Source organism: Castanea sativa, chromosome 1, assembly GCF_040712315.1.
Source record: "Castanea sativa cultivar Marrone di Chiusa Pesio chromosome 1, ASM4071231v1".
In the NCBI taxonomy this organism is placed as follows: Eukaryota; Viridiplantae; Streptophyta; class Magnoliopsida; order Fagales; family Fagaceae; genus Castanea; species Castanea sativa.
In genome coordinates, this window is record NC_134013.1 from 43,481,603 (window position 1) to 43,497,808 (window position 16,206).

General features: G+C 33.8%; 1 protein-coding gene across 1 annotated transcript; it reads left to right on the top strand.

Annotated features, from left to right (window-relative positions):
• The first annotated feature begins 954 nt into the window (after positions 1–954).
• On the top strand, positions 955–11,169 carry LOC142611682 (subtilisin-like protease SBT2.6). The gene is made up of 11 exons (XM_075783785.1): positions 955–1,195; positions 2,098–2,298; positions 3,728–3,872; positions 3,994–4,388; positions 5,700–5,795; positions 5,891–5,963; positions 6,289–6,574; positions 7,743–8,068; positions 8,711–8,978; positions 9,395–9,676; positions 10,523–11,169. Exons 2-11 carry the CDS (start codon positions 2,123–2,125, stop codon positions 10,927–10,929), a joined length of 2,454 nt encoding a protein of 817 aa, XP_075639900.1. The 5' UTR covers positions 955–1,195; positions 2,098–2,122; the 3' UTR covers positions 10,930–11,169.
• Positions 11,170–16,206: the final 5,037 nt, after the last annotated feature.

The window sequence follows — 16,206 nt, forward strand, 5'->3', positions numbered from 1 at the left end:
ATTAATAAAATACTTTCTAAAGTTTCAAAAACAAAAATAAAATACATTAAAAATCAAAAGAAAAAAAATCAATTACTAAATATTGATTGATTCTCTCTCAAAAAAACAAAAAAATCGATTGATTCGATCCCAAATTCCACACAATCACTTTTTTTTAATGAAATTTAAAAATAGGGTAAATTTTAGTATTGAATTTGATTGTTATTAAAAATGAAAATATTATTTGTTATTAAATACAACTTTGTATATGTGTTTGAATTTTTAATTTTTTAAGGAAGTAAGTTATTTACTCTCTACCCAGAAGGTACTTTATAAACTTAAAAGACTAACAATGTGATAGATAAAAGTTGGGAGTCCAAATCTTCTATCCCACTTTTCCTGCTCCATTATTTATTCTACAAATAAAAACACGTCATATGTCCATCTATTTTATTAAATGCTAAATTTATGTTTTATATTATTTCAAAATTTTAAAATAAATAAATAACTCATCATATTTAGGTAATTGAACTAATAGAAGGCATAAATTTAGTATTTAATAAAATAGATAGACATGTGACATGTTTCTATTTGTTATTTGTTAAGTATATAGTGAAACATGAAGAGTGAAATAGAAGATTTGAACTCAAAAGTTGGCTACCTCGATGTCACACAATCATATATTTGAATTTAATAAAAGAAATTAATATAGTAACTAAAACTTTTAACTAACTATAGTTAGTTCAAATAGTAAAACTTATTTGAGTTTGAACTTAAATCTTAGTTACACTAAAAGAAATAATTAATGTTTTGATACGAAGATAAATAAAAATTACAATAAAATCAACAAGAAAACTATAAAAATATATTTTTTGAGAAGATAATAAAGAAAAAAAAAAAAGGAAAAGGTTTAATTAATAGCGTGTAGTAAATAATAAAAGAAATGGTAGCTAAGGTAGCTAATAGCTATATGAATGAGAAAGAATACGAGTAGCATCTCTCCTCCATTATCTTCGGTCACCTGTCTGAGCGTGTCTCACTTTCACTCCCACTCTCACTCGGACTCAGTATCAGTATAGCAGAAACCCTAACGCTCTCTCTCACTCTAAATCTAAACTTGGAGTCTCCTCTCCTCTCCTCTCCTCTCCTCTGCCTGCAATGCTATGCTGACCACCCGCTAGATCTCCGATCGATCATCATTCGTCATCACAGCAATGTAATATCAACACTATAATCCAAATCACCGCCGTCCATTTATTTATATTAGCTGCTGCTGCTGGATCATTGTGTTTGTGTTATATAAAATTAATTAATAAATAATAATAATAACACTCTTTGCTTTGCTTTGCCTTTTTCATATGAGGGATCTTCTTTAATGTCCCAACTTTTTTTTCTTTATTTATTTGGCGTTGCTTTTTTAATGAATGATATTATTCTTATTCTTTGCTTAAATTCTTGATTAAACTTATTCTTATTCTTTACTCTAAATAAGTCACAGCTAGCTAGATCGGATTTCACTTGAATTTTTAATTTTATTTTGGTATGATTTAGATTTCAATGTCGCAACTTACCATCGCTTCACTTTTACTGCTTTTTTATTCACCAATCTCATTTTTTCTCAACTGGCTTATTTTTTTTATTTTTTTAAATAAATTGTTTTGATTTTTGATACATATCATTTTTACTTTCAGTTTTTAAGGTTGGAACAGTTTTTTTTTTTTTTTTTGACTCGTTTTGGTTGCTGATGAAGTTGTGAAAAATGAAATATATATATACTTGTTTTCCTAATCATTAATGGAACAAAATCACCTTAGCTACTTAATATATTTGTTGTTTCTATTTTTTCTTTTTAAATTTTTATGGGTTTGACATTTTAGAAGATTTTTTGACACTTTTGGTTGATTTTATTTTCATAATCACAATTGGAAAAATGGTATATCATATCAGTTAACAGAATAAAAATTATTGTTATTAATATTATTATTATTACTATTATTATTATTATTATTATTATTATTATTATTATTATATAATTGCTATTGCCAAATCTATTAATTCTTATTATTATTTTATGCTCATCTCAATTTGATTAAGTACTGTCTGTTTTATGATGAACAGATCCTGTGGTTATTGATCATTGAAAATGCGGGTATCAGTGATTGGGTGCACGGTTCTAGTTCTATTTACACTCCTGATTATCGGGAATGCGGAAATTTACATAGTGACAGTTGAAGGAGAGCCTATCATAAGTTACAAAGGCGGGATTGACGGTTTTGAGGCCACAGCTGTGGAATCTGATGAGAAGATTGACACCACCAGGTATCTTTCAAAAAAATTTGTTAGTAGTGAGAAATTATTATGTATGGAGTTCAAAATCGTGGTTGAGACTAGTAGTACTGTATTCTAGTGTCATCCAGCCTCATATCATATCATATGCCTTGACAATGGAAGGAATTTTGAAGCCTGAATTGTAATTGAGCACTTTTTTTCCTAAGTGGGGTCTTGACTTGTGGCCTATCTTTGTCAGAATGTGGACTTATATGGAATAACTTTTACATTATTGGGCATTCTGAATTCTTGACTTGACTTTGCACAACAAATCATATGCATAAACAAGCCCTTGAGTATGAAAAATGTGAACTAATTTTCCAGGCTGCAGAAGTTGGTGTTAAACCTCCCACCCTTGCCAGCTTATGTTTTGTTCTGTGATCCAGCTCATTTGGTTATTAATGTTTAAATGTCTTTAAATTTTATTTTATTTTTGTAAGTAAATTTTCGATCAAGGCTATTTTAGTCATAATTTTATATATATATATATATATATGTCGGAGCTTTGTATATATTGCACCTTAATACTATATATATTCTGCCTGGACCTGACCTGATACATTACCAACCTTTTAGCAGGTAGTATAAGCCTGGGTGCTCCTTTACTTATTTGACTCTTTTCTAACTTACTGCAAAATCATGACAATGACCTAACATGAAACTCAGTCTTTGAAATCAAGTGAAATAACTGAATTATGTACGCTATTTATAAACATCTGCTATGAATAGTAGAATAGAGATAAAGGCGTAATTAACTAAGTAATATATATATATATATAGATATATATATATATATTTTGAAAATGTATTTCACTTTATTTTTTGAAGTTTGAATATATTATTGTAATCGTAGCCTGTTAAGGCTGCTGTTTACCATCATGCTCTTCGTTAGCTGAGACTGCTTATGGGATGGTAAAGATAATCTTACAGTTTGTTTAGTCATGAATTTGTTAATTATAATGATTGCTTATCTTGAATATTTAAAATATGGGTGGAGCTGCTACATTTAGCCTACTGGACAATTTCACAGATCAGAGTAGGGACATCTATGTATGCATGTGTGTTGTATGCTGACTTTCAAACAATTATAGCTATTATTCTGTTCAGGAAAAGATTGTCTTCTAATTCATCCAATTTATACGTATATCAAAAGGGAAAAATATTGTCTTCTAAAATCGTTCTTGTCAGTTTATAGGCAATTTTGTAATCCAAAGATAAGTAAATTGTTTTTATAATTCATTGGATGGGATATTTATGATCCTTATTTAACCAAGGGAAAGTCAAAATACTCATCTGGCTCTGTCACTGTTTTTGTGTGTAACTGCATTTACTCTCTCTTTCCCCGTATCTCTAAATTTATTGTGACATATGGGAGTTTTCTTAATCATACTTTTCTCCTCATACTTTGGGCTCCTTTCAGAGAAATGGTCACATCCTATGCCCGTCACCTTGAAAAGAAGCACGATATGCTTCTCGAGATGCTTTTCGAGATTGGCACCTACAATAAACTCTACAGTTATCAGCATCTTTTAAATGGGTTTGCGGTTCACATTTCCCCTGAACAGGTGAAAAAACTGAATAACTCTTATTTTAGGACTTATCTCTTAATAACATTTATGAATAAGTTTTCTAGAATTCATTCCTCTTGCATTCTCATTTTCTTATGCTATCACTTTTTATTAGTAGGCAGAAACCCTAAGACGTACACCAAGTGTGAAGTCTGTGGAGAGAGATTGGAAGGTGAGGAGACTTACAACGCATACCCCACAGTTTTTGGGGCTTCCAACTGGAGTATGGCCAACAGGAGGTGGCTTTGATAAGGCTGGAGAGGACATTGTAATAGGATTTGTGGACTCGGGAATCTATCCGCATCATCCAAGCTTTGCAACCCATAATACTGAACCATACGGACCTGTTCCAAAGTACAGAGGAAAATGTGAAGTTGATCCTGACACTAAGAAGGACTTCTGTAATGGGAAGATTGTTGGAGCCCAACATTTTGCTAAAGCTGCAATAGCTGCTGGGCAATTTAACCCTTCTATTGATTTTGCTTCCCCTATGGATGGAGATGGACATGGAAGGTTAGGCCTTGAATGCCTTCTACAATTTTGATGGACCATATTCATTTTGTGTTAGTGTTGCATGACATGAAGGTAAATGTAATAGTTTTAAAAATGTCAAAACCACTTCTATGCTGGGAAGTTATTTATGGACATAATTGCAATGACTGTCATAGAAATCCAAGTAGTAAACATAAAAAGATTGATGAGTTAGAGGTTCATCACTCATTTGTATAAACTGAGAGTAATACCTTTGGGTTCGATATAATTAAATAAATAGAGCTCAATTTTTAAATAAATAGACCTCAATTTTTAAATGAGAGAGCGTTCACATATAGGTGGTACTGTGACAATGTCATAATGTGATTTTAATGCAAGTGTAACAGCCATAGATCTTTTAATCTTATACTTCTATGTGTGCCACATAATTCATCTTATAGATTACATGTGCATTAATAAACCGTGAGTAAAAAATCTTGACAATACTCGATTTGCATTAAATAATTTGGAATAAATTGTTTCGTTTCTTAGGAGTTAATTAAGATTGCAGTATTCCTCATACTCTAAAATTGTGTGGTACATATCAGACCTGTTGCATCTATGGTTTCCTGTAAGATATCTTCAACATTCTTAGATGTTGAAATCATTGGCAACTGCCCACTGATAGATCTAGAAAGATTTTACAGAAAGGAGATTTGGGAAGAAAAGTCAACTTCGACAAGTAATTAACAGTGGCATCTATCACTTACTGTGCAGCATTCCTCCATTACTTACAAAGCACCTCAATCAATCACAATTGCTATTTTTTTTCCCTAAATCTTATGGATTATAAATATATTCTGCAGAATCTCTTGCGTATCTTTCCTCCAAAAACTCCCCACTTGATTTTTTGAAGGGAAGATTTCAAACTCCTATGTATGAGTATCTTCATTCTTTTTCGTTAAAGATTGGTGGGCCTTAAATTGGATATAAAACTTATTTTTATTAACCACTGTAGTGTGGTGGCACTTCTGATCCTTTGGCCAGTTTAAATAATTAGATTTTGACACGAGAAAATTTCAGATCAACGTGAGCTCATCCATCTACTGTACAGAAAATGAAATCTTGCCAGGGTTTTGTGATGGGAAGGAAACAATGCCCATGAAAGTTACTTCTTCCAATTATTTGAAGTTGATAATGTTACCATTCCTAAACAGGAAATCTATTATTCTTTTTCTTTTTCCTTTTTTTTTTTTCTTAATTTTAACAAACAAAAAAATTCCTGATATTGGACAAGACTTGTTTATACTCTCATGTGACTTTTCCCTCTTTCTCTGTGCTTTCGGCTACCAGTCATACAGCAGCTATTGCAGCTGGAAATAATGGAATTCCTGTTAGAATGCATGGCTATGAATTTGGGAAGGCAAGTGGAATGGCTCCACGTGCCAGGTGAGTAACAATGACCTTCACTGGTGATAGGATATTTAAATTGGTAAATCACTATCCTTCCTCTAATAATAGGCACTAAAATTATCTGTGTGCAGGATTGCTGTATACAAGGCACTCTACAGGATATTTGGAGGGTATGTAGCAGATGTGGTGGCTGCAATTGATCAGGTTTGCCATAATTCAATGTCTAACATAATACAGTACTAATGTTTCTGTTTTTCTTCCTTCTTTTTGCTTCTTTTTCATTTCCTTTGTGGGGGTGGGGTAGGAGGGAGATGGAGCTGGGGTTTTGGGTGGAATATAGCTTATCCACATTGCTTACTGATGGTTATATTTCTGCTACCTTCTTGTTGACTTTTGAGCAATATGTTGTTGTAGGCATCCTTATGCGTGTTTTGTAGGCATCCACATTACTTAATGTAGGTATCCATATGCATCCTTACCATTGGTAAACTTATGAATGATTTTGATTTGAGAGAACTTTTCTCAACAGGCTGTCTATGACGGGGTGGATATACTCAGCCTCTCAGTGGGACCAAACAGTCCTCCAGCAACCACAAAGACCACATATTTAAATCCTTTTGATGCTACTCTTCTTTCAGCTGTGAAAGCAGGTGTATTTGTTGCACAGGCTGCTGGAAATGGAGGTCCTTTTCCAAAAACTTTGGTCTCTTACAGCCCATGGATAGTATCTATAGCAGCGGCAATTGATGATCGCAGATACAAAAACCATTTGACCCTTGGAAATGGAAAGATCTTAGCTGGAATTGGGTTATCTCGTAAGTTTTATTATCCTTGACTTTTTTCTTCTTTTTTTTCCTTTTTTTTTTTGTGTCTCTGTCAGCCATTGGAAAGAAACACTGGTTAACTTGTTGGCTTTGTTGTTCACACAAATGATATCTACTGTTGATCTGGAAAATTAATGTGGAGGTATTGCATCATATCAATTTCCTCAAGTTGGGGTTGAGAAAGGCTGTAACTTTCTTTAGACGAACTAGTAATACTACAATCATATGTAATCGGTTTCTGCTTCAATAGATTAAGCACTATATTTGGTCTTTTCAATGAAATAAATTCGTGGTCTTTTTTCATTACTTCTATATTTTTTTTCTTAAATTTCTTGTGCTATTATCCAGACTCCATTTTAAGTCCTTAATAGCTTTGTGTAGAGTCATGTATACATGCATGCACATTCCATTGAATTTAAGTTCAAAGGTTCGCCATGGTTAGAATTTACTTTCATTGAATGAGGACAAAGCAAATGTTGGCTGCTTCAGTCATTTTATTGACATTGTTTATGAAAAATTTATTATAAATGACTCTAATTTTCATGAAGTGACTTCAAAAAGCCAGTCACGTGATGTGCACTCATTTGAGGCTTTGTGATTGGAAAATATAAAGTTAACCTTTTCATGTCATCTTCTCAAATCTTTCAAAAGTGCCATTATGCTCATCCATAAACTATTCATGTTAATACAGAGTATGGAATGTTTCTTACAATCTGTAGAGTGATTTATGAAAAATAAACATCTTTTCATGGTTCCAATGCCTTGTCAACTTAATATTAGAGAGTGGATGAAGATGTGGCTTCTTTGCTGAAGAACATGCTTGGAATCATGTTCTCTTCATTTGCTAAGGATTAAATAATCTTTTATAATAAATTTTAAATTTTATCCAAATTTGGTAAAATTAGAATTTGGAAATATTGTACTTGACAATAAAAGACAAACATATAAGCCAAGAAGTTAAGAAAAATATAGTTACAACTAAATATTGTGCTCTTTGTGCCTTGGCTGTGTAATAAGGTTAATGGTTTTGTCCTCTGAAGACCAGTTGCAGTTATTCTTATTATTATTTTATTTAGCTCATTGTACTTAATAATCTTTCTTAAAAACATTGTATCATGTTTTATACCTTTCTAAAGATGAAATACATGCTTCTATGCAGCTGCTACGCATCCAAATCAATCATATACCTTGGTTGCTGCAAATGATGTACTGCTGGATTCTTCTGCAATGAAATACAGTCCCTCTGACTGCCAGAAACCAGAGGTTTTAAACAAGAAATTGGTTCAGGGAAACATTCTTCTTTGTGGCTACTCCTTTAATTTTGTTATCGGTTCTGCATCAGTCAAGAAAGTCTCAGAAACAGCCAAGAGCCTTGGTGCCATTGGCTTTGTTTTAGCTGTGGAAAATGTTTCTCCCGGGACAAAATTTGATCCTGTTCCTGTTGGTATTCCTGGGATTCTTATCACAGATGTCAGCAAGTCAATGGTACGTATCTTTACCTCACTCCTTGAGTGATATGGTTTTTTTTTTTTTTTTCCAAAGTTTACAGCTGTCCTTATTTATAAAAGCTTCCGGATTACTTATCAAAAAAAAAAAAAAGTTTACAGCTGTCCATGATGGGATAGATACATAACCCGAAAATATTCTGAACGTTTTGTAAATTTTAATCTAGAATCAGTGTTGTTGTGCGGTGGTTGGCAAACTCTTTTGGGGAAGGGATATGTAATTTAAAGATTTATAGTGTGATTGGAGAAGGCATGGACAAGTATAAGTTTTCATGTGCCAGAAAAAGATCAAACTAAGAGAAGAAATTTAGGGAAGAAAAGTAGACATAAAACTTTAGATGAAACCCCAAGAGAGAGAGTGTGTGTGTGTAGATGAACAAGGGAAAAAAGATTAATACTACTTGTGCTGCTCTTTCCAGAATTCACTTTTGGCATGTTCTATTCTTGTTCAAGCTTGATACTCTTTAATAATCGCTACTTGTTACCATCTTATGTTGTTTATTATTTGTACTTGTTCCCTTCCTGACCCCCATCCCTCCCCTGCAAAAAAAAAAAAAGTGCCCTTCTTTTATCTTTGTGCCTGCTTGTATGTGATTTGGTGTTTGGGCATCACTGTATCCAGGATCTTATAGACTATTACAACATCTCTACACCAAGAGACTGGACTGGGCGGGTGAAAAGCTTCAACGCTAATGGTAGCATTGGGAATGGTTTGATGCCTATACTCCATAAATCAGCACCTCAGGTGGCATTATTTTCTGCTCGAGGGCCCAACATAAAAGATTTTAACTTCCAAGATGCAGATCTTCTCAAACCTGATATTCTAGCTCCTGGTTCTCTGATTTGGGCTGCTTGGTCTCCAAATGGCACAGATGAGGCTAATTACGTTGGTAAAGAACTAGTGGATCCATTCAACCCATCTTTAGATTTTGATGTTTCAAACTTTCCACTAGTGCTTTAGTCATTACACTCACTCAAACTTTAGAATCTTAATGCACATTGAACAGGAATTTTATGTGACTCTACTGAGAAGTGTTAGACATAGATATTTGATATCTGTGTCAGTCTTAGCTTCAATTAGTACAGAAGCATGATTTTGGGAATTCTGCTAATTTTTCTCCATTTTCTGCCGAGAAGATGAGGGAAAAGATTTTTGCAATTATTGACATTCATTATTTTCCCCGTCTTCTTGGCTATAAAATGAGAAAATACAAATTTTAAAGCCTGCTTAGGGAGGGGGAGGGGCAAGAAAAAGATGCTGCTAGAAATGAAAACTCTCATTTTATGCTATTTTTGCTGCATACAGGAGAAGGCTTTGCAATGATATCTGGAACTAGCATGGCTGCACCTCATATAGCAGGGATAGCTGCTCTTGTAAAGCAAAAGCACCCCCATTGGAGCCCTGCAGCCATCAAGTCAACCTTGATGACAACCTCAACAACGTTGGACAGAGCAGGGAGGCCTCTTCAAGCACAACAATATTCTGAAACAGAAGCCATGAAGTTGGTTACTGCTACACCTTTTGATTATGGTAGTGGCCATGTTAATCCAAGAGCTGCTCTGGATCCTGGACTTATTTTTGACGCAGGTTTGTTGTGATCTTCATGTTTATTTTGGGGAAACTACAAAAAAAGCCCATAGTTTTATCATTGGGACACATTAAACCCAGTACGTTTTAGATTTTTTGATAATCCCCTGTACTTTTTATATGGCATACTTTAACCTCAGACTTTCATAAATGTACATAAAAACCCCAAACAAATTTCACCCTCACATATGAAACGTATATTTATAAAAGAATGGGGTTTAAAGTGTCCTATTTAAAAGTTTCAGGTTTTATGTGTCCGAAGGATAAAACTATGGGGTCTTTTGGTATACTTTCCCCCAGTTTTTATTTTTTTTTCTTCTTCTTCTTAAACTTTCTGGTTAGTAATTTGGCACAACTCACAAGCATGTTTTATTTTGGGGCCATCCTGTCATGGATTGGTTAAGGTATAAAAGACTAACCGGAATAGGAAGCAGAAGGAAAATAGGAAACTTGAATCAAAGCAAACATGAACATGATAAAAGCTGGAAGAGAAACCCAGTGGCCAATGAGCTATAGCTTAAATGATACTTATTTCTCCCATAAGATTGGTTGGAGTATGAGGTTGTAGGTTCAAAACCCATTGGGTGCATGTTTGACTTTCCAACCCAAATAAAAAATGAAGAAAAAAGATAGGGTCGGACTTTATCTGAGACAAATATGAAACACAAACAAGATATAAAGAGATAATTCGTTCATTAGTGTGGTTAAAAATTGGGTAGCTTGTTTTTTCCCAACACTCTAGATGTTTTCTTTTTGTGCTGAAACAGGATGTTGGTATATATCATAACTGGCACAGCAAGTGAAATTGGAAATTAATTACTAATTTTCATTAGTTATTTCTTGTAGGTTATGAGGATTACTTGGGGTTCCTGTGCACAACTCCTGGTATTGATGCACATGAGATAAAGAACTACACAAACTTACCCTGCAACTACACAATGGTTCACCCATGGAACCTCAACACCCCGTCAATCACAGTTGCCCATCTTGTGGGAACGCAAACTGTTATTCGCACAGCCACGAATGTAGCTGAGGAAGAAACCTATGTAATCACAACCAGAATGGCACCAGCTATTGCTATTGAAGCGAGTCCACCAGCAATGACTTTGAGAGCTGGTGCATCACGAAAATTCTCCGTAACTCTCACTGTCAGATCAGTGACTGGAACATACAGTTTTGGGGAGATTCTAATGAAAGGAAGCCGAGGGCACAAGGTAAGGATCCCAGTGGTAGCTATGGGATACCAACGATAGTTGGGTTGGTAAACTATAGATTGGATTGGTCGATCGGAAAATTATTGGGTATTGTTGTAATATTCTTTGTAATATGTGGGAATAAGAAGCTAGATGTATTTGTTTGAAATATATATATATATATTGAATAGCTGTAAAGATGACTGGTATAAGGGGAGACTCCTGGTTTCTTCCACGCATAAGTTTTGTTAAAATGTCTCTAGTTTGGTAGAATGGTTTGAGGATTGCCCTTTTCCTTTTGTCCTGCGTATTTCTTCTCTCTCTCTCTCTCTCTCTCTCTCTCTCTCTCCATTCAAGCTTAAAAAGAGCAATATTACATACACTAAATTTCACAACATTTTTCACAATAGTTGAATTGTCAGGCTTTTGTAAGTTCTCATTTAAGTTCCCAACTAACATTATTTTTATACTTACCACTAATAATAAGCTACATTAACAATTGTGAAAAGTTTGTTAAACTGTGCCTATAAATTTTCTTGCTTAGACACATACTTCAAGCTAGCACAATGCTTGTGCGAATTTATTTTACATATAAATTAAAGCAAAATATTTCAATAGTATCATCAATGTTGAAAAATAAAATGATGAGAATTAACAAGCATTCAAGGATCTATTGTATGTTTCAGTTGGGCCTATTACAAGAGCAAGATCCAAGAAGATCCAAGAAGATCCAAGAAGCACTTAATGGGCTGATTCAAGAGATTTGGGCTGATTCTAACGCAGGACATTCCAAGCTTGGCCCAAAGGAAGACGAAAGTGTAATAAATTTAATTCAAGCTACTTAGGACTGATCTGACTTAATTGGGAGTGATTTATGGCATGAATGAATGGCTGATTGACTTTCCAGCTCTATATCAGTTAAGGCAGATTTTTTTCCTATTTTGAATCTGCTAATTTCAGACCAAATCAACTTTTATTTAGGGTTTTATTATTTAGTACGTTTTTTTAGGTATTTTCCTTGTTTTTAGGTGCATTTAATGCTTTTTAGGTCAAACTTGATTCCTGATATGGTAAGGTATCAATTAGGAGTTATTTTAGAATATATTTTCTTGTCTGTCAAGTTTTATGGAGCCCTTAAATAGGCCCTGAAGTTTGTAAACGTTTTTGAAGATTATTATTGAATAAAATTCAGAAAAGGTGAGGCTTTGCTCTCTTTTGGTTCTTCAAGAACTGTGAACTTATCAAGGATTCTTCCTTGTGGCGTTCAAACTTTATACATTTGGTTCGTGATTCTTTATAATCATTGGGTCAAGGTCAACTTATACCTTTGGTTCGCGTTTCGATTATAAACGTTGGGTCAGGGTTTCTATCATAAATCTGATTTTTAGCTTTCCTAGGTTAAATATTCCAATATTTTTGTTGGGTCTCAAAGCGTGTCGATTGAGGTTCGCATCATAAAATAAATAGTAAAATCAAGAAGAAAAACACTATTTTACTTTATATAATGATAGCATAGTCTGTATAACTAAGTTCCCATCAAAACAAAAAACCATGGCTAAATTGCATTTTCAATCTCTCAAATATCGAATTTTTGCCATATATATTTTGCTAAAAAGTTTTAATTCAATTCTTTAAATTTAAAATATGGAACAGTTTCATCCCCCCATTTATATTTTGTTTATTTCTTGGTTGCATTTTTGGTCTCCTAAAATTATGAGGTCACTCAATTTTTGCCTCTTAAATATGGGTGCCTTGGCATTTCGTTAATAGATACGAATGGAAAAAATACAAGGGATGAAATTGTAACATTTCAAAAACTTGAACAAACCCAATATTGAAAGAATAATTTATATAGAAAATGTGGTAAATTATAAAATAAAATAAAAATCAGTAGAAATTATAAAAAATTCTTTTAACATTTTTGGAATTTTTATCACTGGACAAAAGGGTTTAATCTATATATATATATATATATATATATATATATATATATATATATATATATATAATTTTCCACGTCAGCAAAGTATAAAGTATTAAAAAAAAAACATAAACGCAAAAAAAAAAAAAAAAAAAAAAAAAAACAAACAACAAAAAAAAAAGTGAAAAAAAAAACCTTTTCTAAAAAACCCGGCAAAATTTGCCAAACAGTACAATTGCGGAAAATTTTTATGTGGATGGCATGCGTTCGAAGTTATTTAGTTAGTTGGACTTTTTTTGGAAGTCAATTTTAACAAACTCGACTTCTGGGCAACTTCAGTCCACTTCCGCCAAATATATAAGTCTGACGTGGATTAAAAAAAAAGGAAAAAAAGCCACGTGGAAGTCGAGTTCAGTAAACTCGACTTCCATTGAAAGTCGAGTATATTGAACTTGACTTCAAGCTTGGGTAGACATATAAAATCGAGTATGGTGTACTCGACTTTCACTGAAAGTCGAGTATACTATACTCGACTTCCAGGCTAATCATCACCACTTACCCCACCTAAGTCAGTTATGCAAGCACGGTAAAAAAAATTTAAATAGAACTCGAGTCTATCAAACTCGAGTTCCAATTAATTTTACACCAACCTCAACTGTCTCAAATATAATACACTGTCATCTCTAATCCTTACACTAATTTCATCTCACAACTCTCACTTCTCCCAGCTCTCTCCCACGCCCAAATTCTCCCTTTCACACACATTGATTTTTCTACAAATTAAAAAGCTTTTCTTCTTCTTCAATTTGTAGGTAAATATTCAAACTTTTTTAATTTTTTTTTTTTTTTGGTTAGACCTGGTTAATATTCAAACCTTCTTCAATTTTTTTTTAATAAATTACTCACTTTTCCATTTGATAGATATATATATACACATACCACTGTTATATTGTTGATGATGTGCTGTTTGTAATGGTAATTTATTATCATTATTATTATTATTATTATCATTATTATTATTATTATTATTATTATTATGTGCTATTATAATATTATTGTTGTTGTTGTTTTTTGCATTTGTTATTTGTGCTTTGTAATGGGTTGTTATTTGATATATGCAATGGGTTTTTCGTTGTAATGTGTTGTTATGTATAACGTGAATGAATGAGCAACATGTTATTTATTTGCAATGTGTTGTAATGTGTAATGGTTTGTTAGTTGTAAGGTGTAACGAATATTAATTTTTTAAGGTTAACGACAATATACAAATTTGTTTGAGTTTAAAAATTTGTTTATAGTTGTTTGGTGGACTATACAATGTTATCTTTTATATTTGCCTTGAGGCAATATTTTTTAATTCATATCGAATAAATGTGTTATATTTGTCACTAACTTTTAGTAAACTTATTTGACTTATAGGCTTGTAATGAGTTCGATTGATTTATATCTATATTATGATGCGGAGTCCTGCAGTGATGTGACTTATGGAGTGACATATGAAGGGCCTGGTAAAAAATTAGAGATTATTCAGCTAAAAAAAGGCAACAGATCAATTTGAAGAAGTTGAAAAAGAAAATTATGAAAGAGCTGGATTTGGACCGTCGGTTACATGACATAAAAATTACATATCGTGCTCTTCATGCAGTGTTCAGTAACCGTATTGTCTTCACGCCTATTGAAATAAAAGGAGACAAACATATTAAGATTATGTTTGACAGGATAAACTCTACGCCCCAGTTAAAAGCTGCTGAGTTGTATATAAGTGTGAAGCCTCATATAGAAGTTGGCGGTGAAAATGTGCAACAAACAACTTTGGAGGGTGGTGGCGGGGAAGAATTCCAATCATTACATGCAAATAGTCATCCAACTCTTACCCCATGCACTATAGTTGGGGGTTATTTACTACCATGTCAAGAGACAGCAACTCCAATGGAGGCTTGCGAATCTAGTTATCAACAAGAAGGTATTCAATCTCTAGGGGGGAAGACAAAGACGAAGATGATGTTGATTATGGTAGAGATGAGTATGAAGAGATGATTGGGAGAGATGACTTTCACGAGAATACTATAAACTATGAAAATGTTGACAATGTCTGTCATGGTGTCGTGGATGATCATGATGATGATGCTATAGAGTTTCAAGATGATATAGGCGATGGTGATCATGCTACAATCCCTACATATGAAGCTTATGGCCCGTCATTCCATGCAAACACTTAGGATAATATAGTTGATCCTTCAAATGTTGAGATACCATTTTCATCAAGTTGGGTGCGGGGAATGAATTTTAGCAAAGGGTTGATTTTCCCTAATAAAGAGGCAGTGAAACAGGCATTAATAGTTTACTCTCTGGACAACAACAAGAATTATATAACTGAGTGGTCCAACTAGCAAAGATTGTGTGTGAAGTGCGCAAATGAGTCATGTGCATGGAAAGTCCAAGCATTCTCGCAACCAAAGCTTAACGGATTATGGGCTGTCAAAGTATTTGGCGGTCCTCACACTTGTCCATCAGTTGGGATGAACAAAGATGGCAGAATGATGGATTCAAATTTTCTTGCCAAAGAACTTCATAAATATGTACTTGAAGATCACACCAACAAAATAAAGGATCTCCAAAATTTGATGAAGGAAAGGTTTAACCACGATATATCGTACTACAAGATATGAGATGCGAAACAAAAGGCTATTGCAAACATACACGGGAATTAGGAAGAGTCGTACCAAAAGTTACAGAAGTTGTTGTTGGCATATAAGGATAGCGATCCAGGTACACAAGTGTCTTTTCGGTCGATCAACGGGGACATACTGGGTACTATTATATTCAAGTATGTGTTCTAGGCTTTCGCTCCTTCCATTGCTGGATTCGCACATTGTAGGCCAGTAATTGGTATTGATGGAACTCATCTTTATGGAAAATATAGAGGAAAGTTGTTGATTGCAATGGCTACTGATGCTAATAATGAGATTTTTCCGCTTGCCTTTGCGGTTGTGGATGATGAGACGGAAGCTAGTTGGGGATGGTTTTTAGAATGCCTACGGATTGCGATACGGGATGTGGTACCCGATTCTGGCATTTGCATAATATTAGACCGACATAAAGGTATAATATCATCCATTGCACAGTGGCCCAATGATTATGTTCTGGTATATCATAGATATTGCATTAGACATGTGGCCAGCAACTTCAACACTCAATTTAATGACAAATTCTTAAAGTCTTTGGCCTTGAAAGCAGGATACGAGCATCAAGATTGTAAACTTGAAAAGATATTGGATTGCCTTAAGGAAGCTAAACTCAAAATCAGTAAGGATCCCAATCCCAATATAGCAAAAAAGAAGCCGTACTCCTATCTAATGAAGGAGGGTCTGGAGAAGTGAACATTGTCACATGATGGTGGACACCGTTATGGGGCA

Bases quoted from the DNA above. Each gene is read 5' to 3' on its own strand.
- LOC142611682 (XM_075783785.1), top strand. From the start codon at position 2,123: ATGCGGGTATCAGTGATTGGGTGCACGGTTCTAGTTCTATTTACACTC. The intron at 3,873-3,993 runs GTGAAAAAACTG...TTTTATTAGTAG, and splicing joins TTCACATTTCCCCTGAACAG to GCAGAAACCCTAAGACGTAC. The intron at 4,389-5,699 runs GTTAGGCCTTGA...TTCGGCTACCAG, and splicing joins GATGGAGATGGACATGGAAG to TCATACAGCAGCTATTGCAG.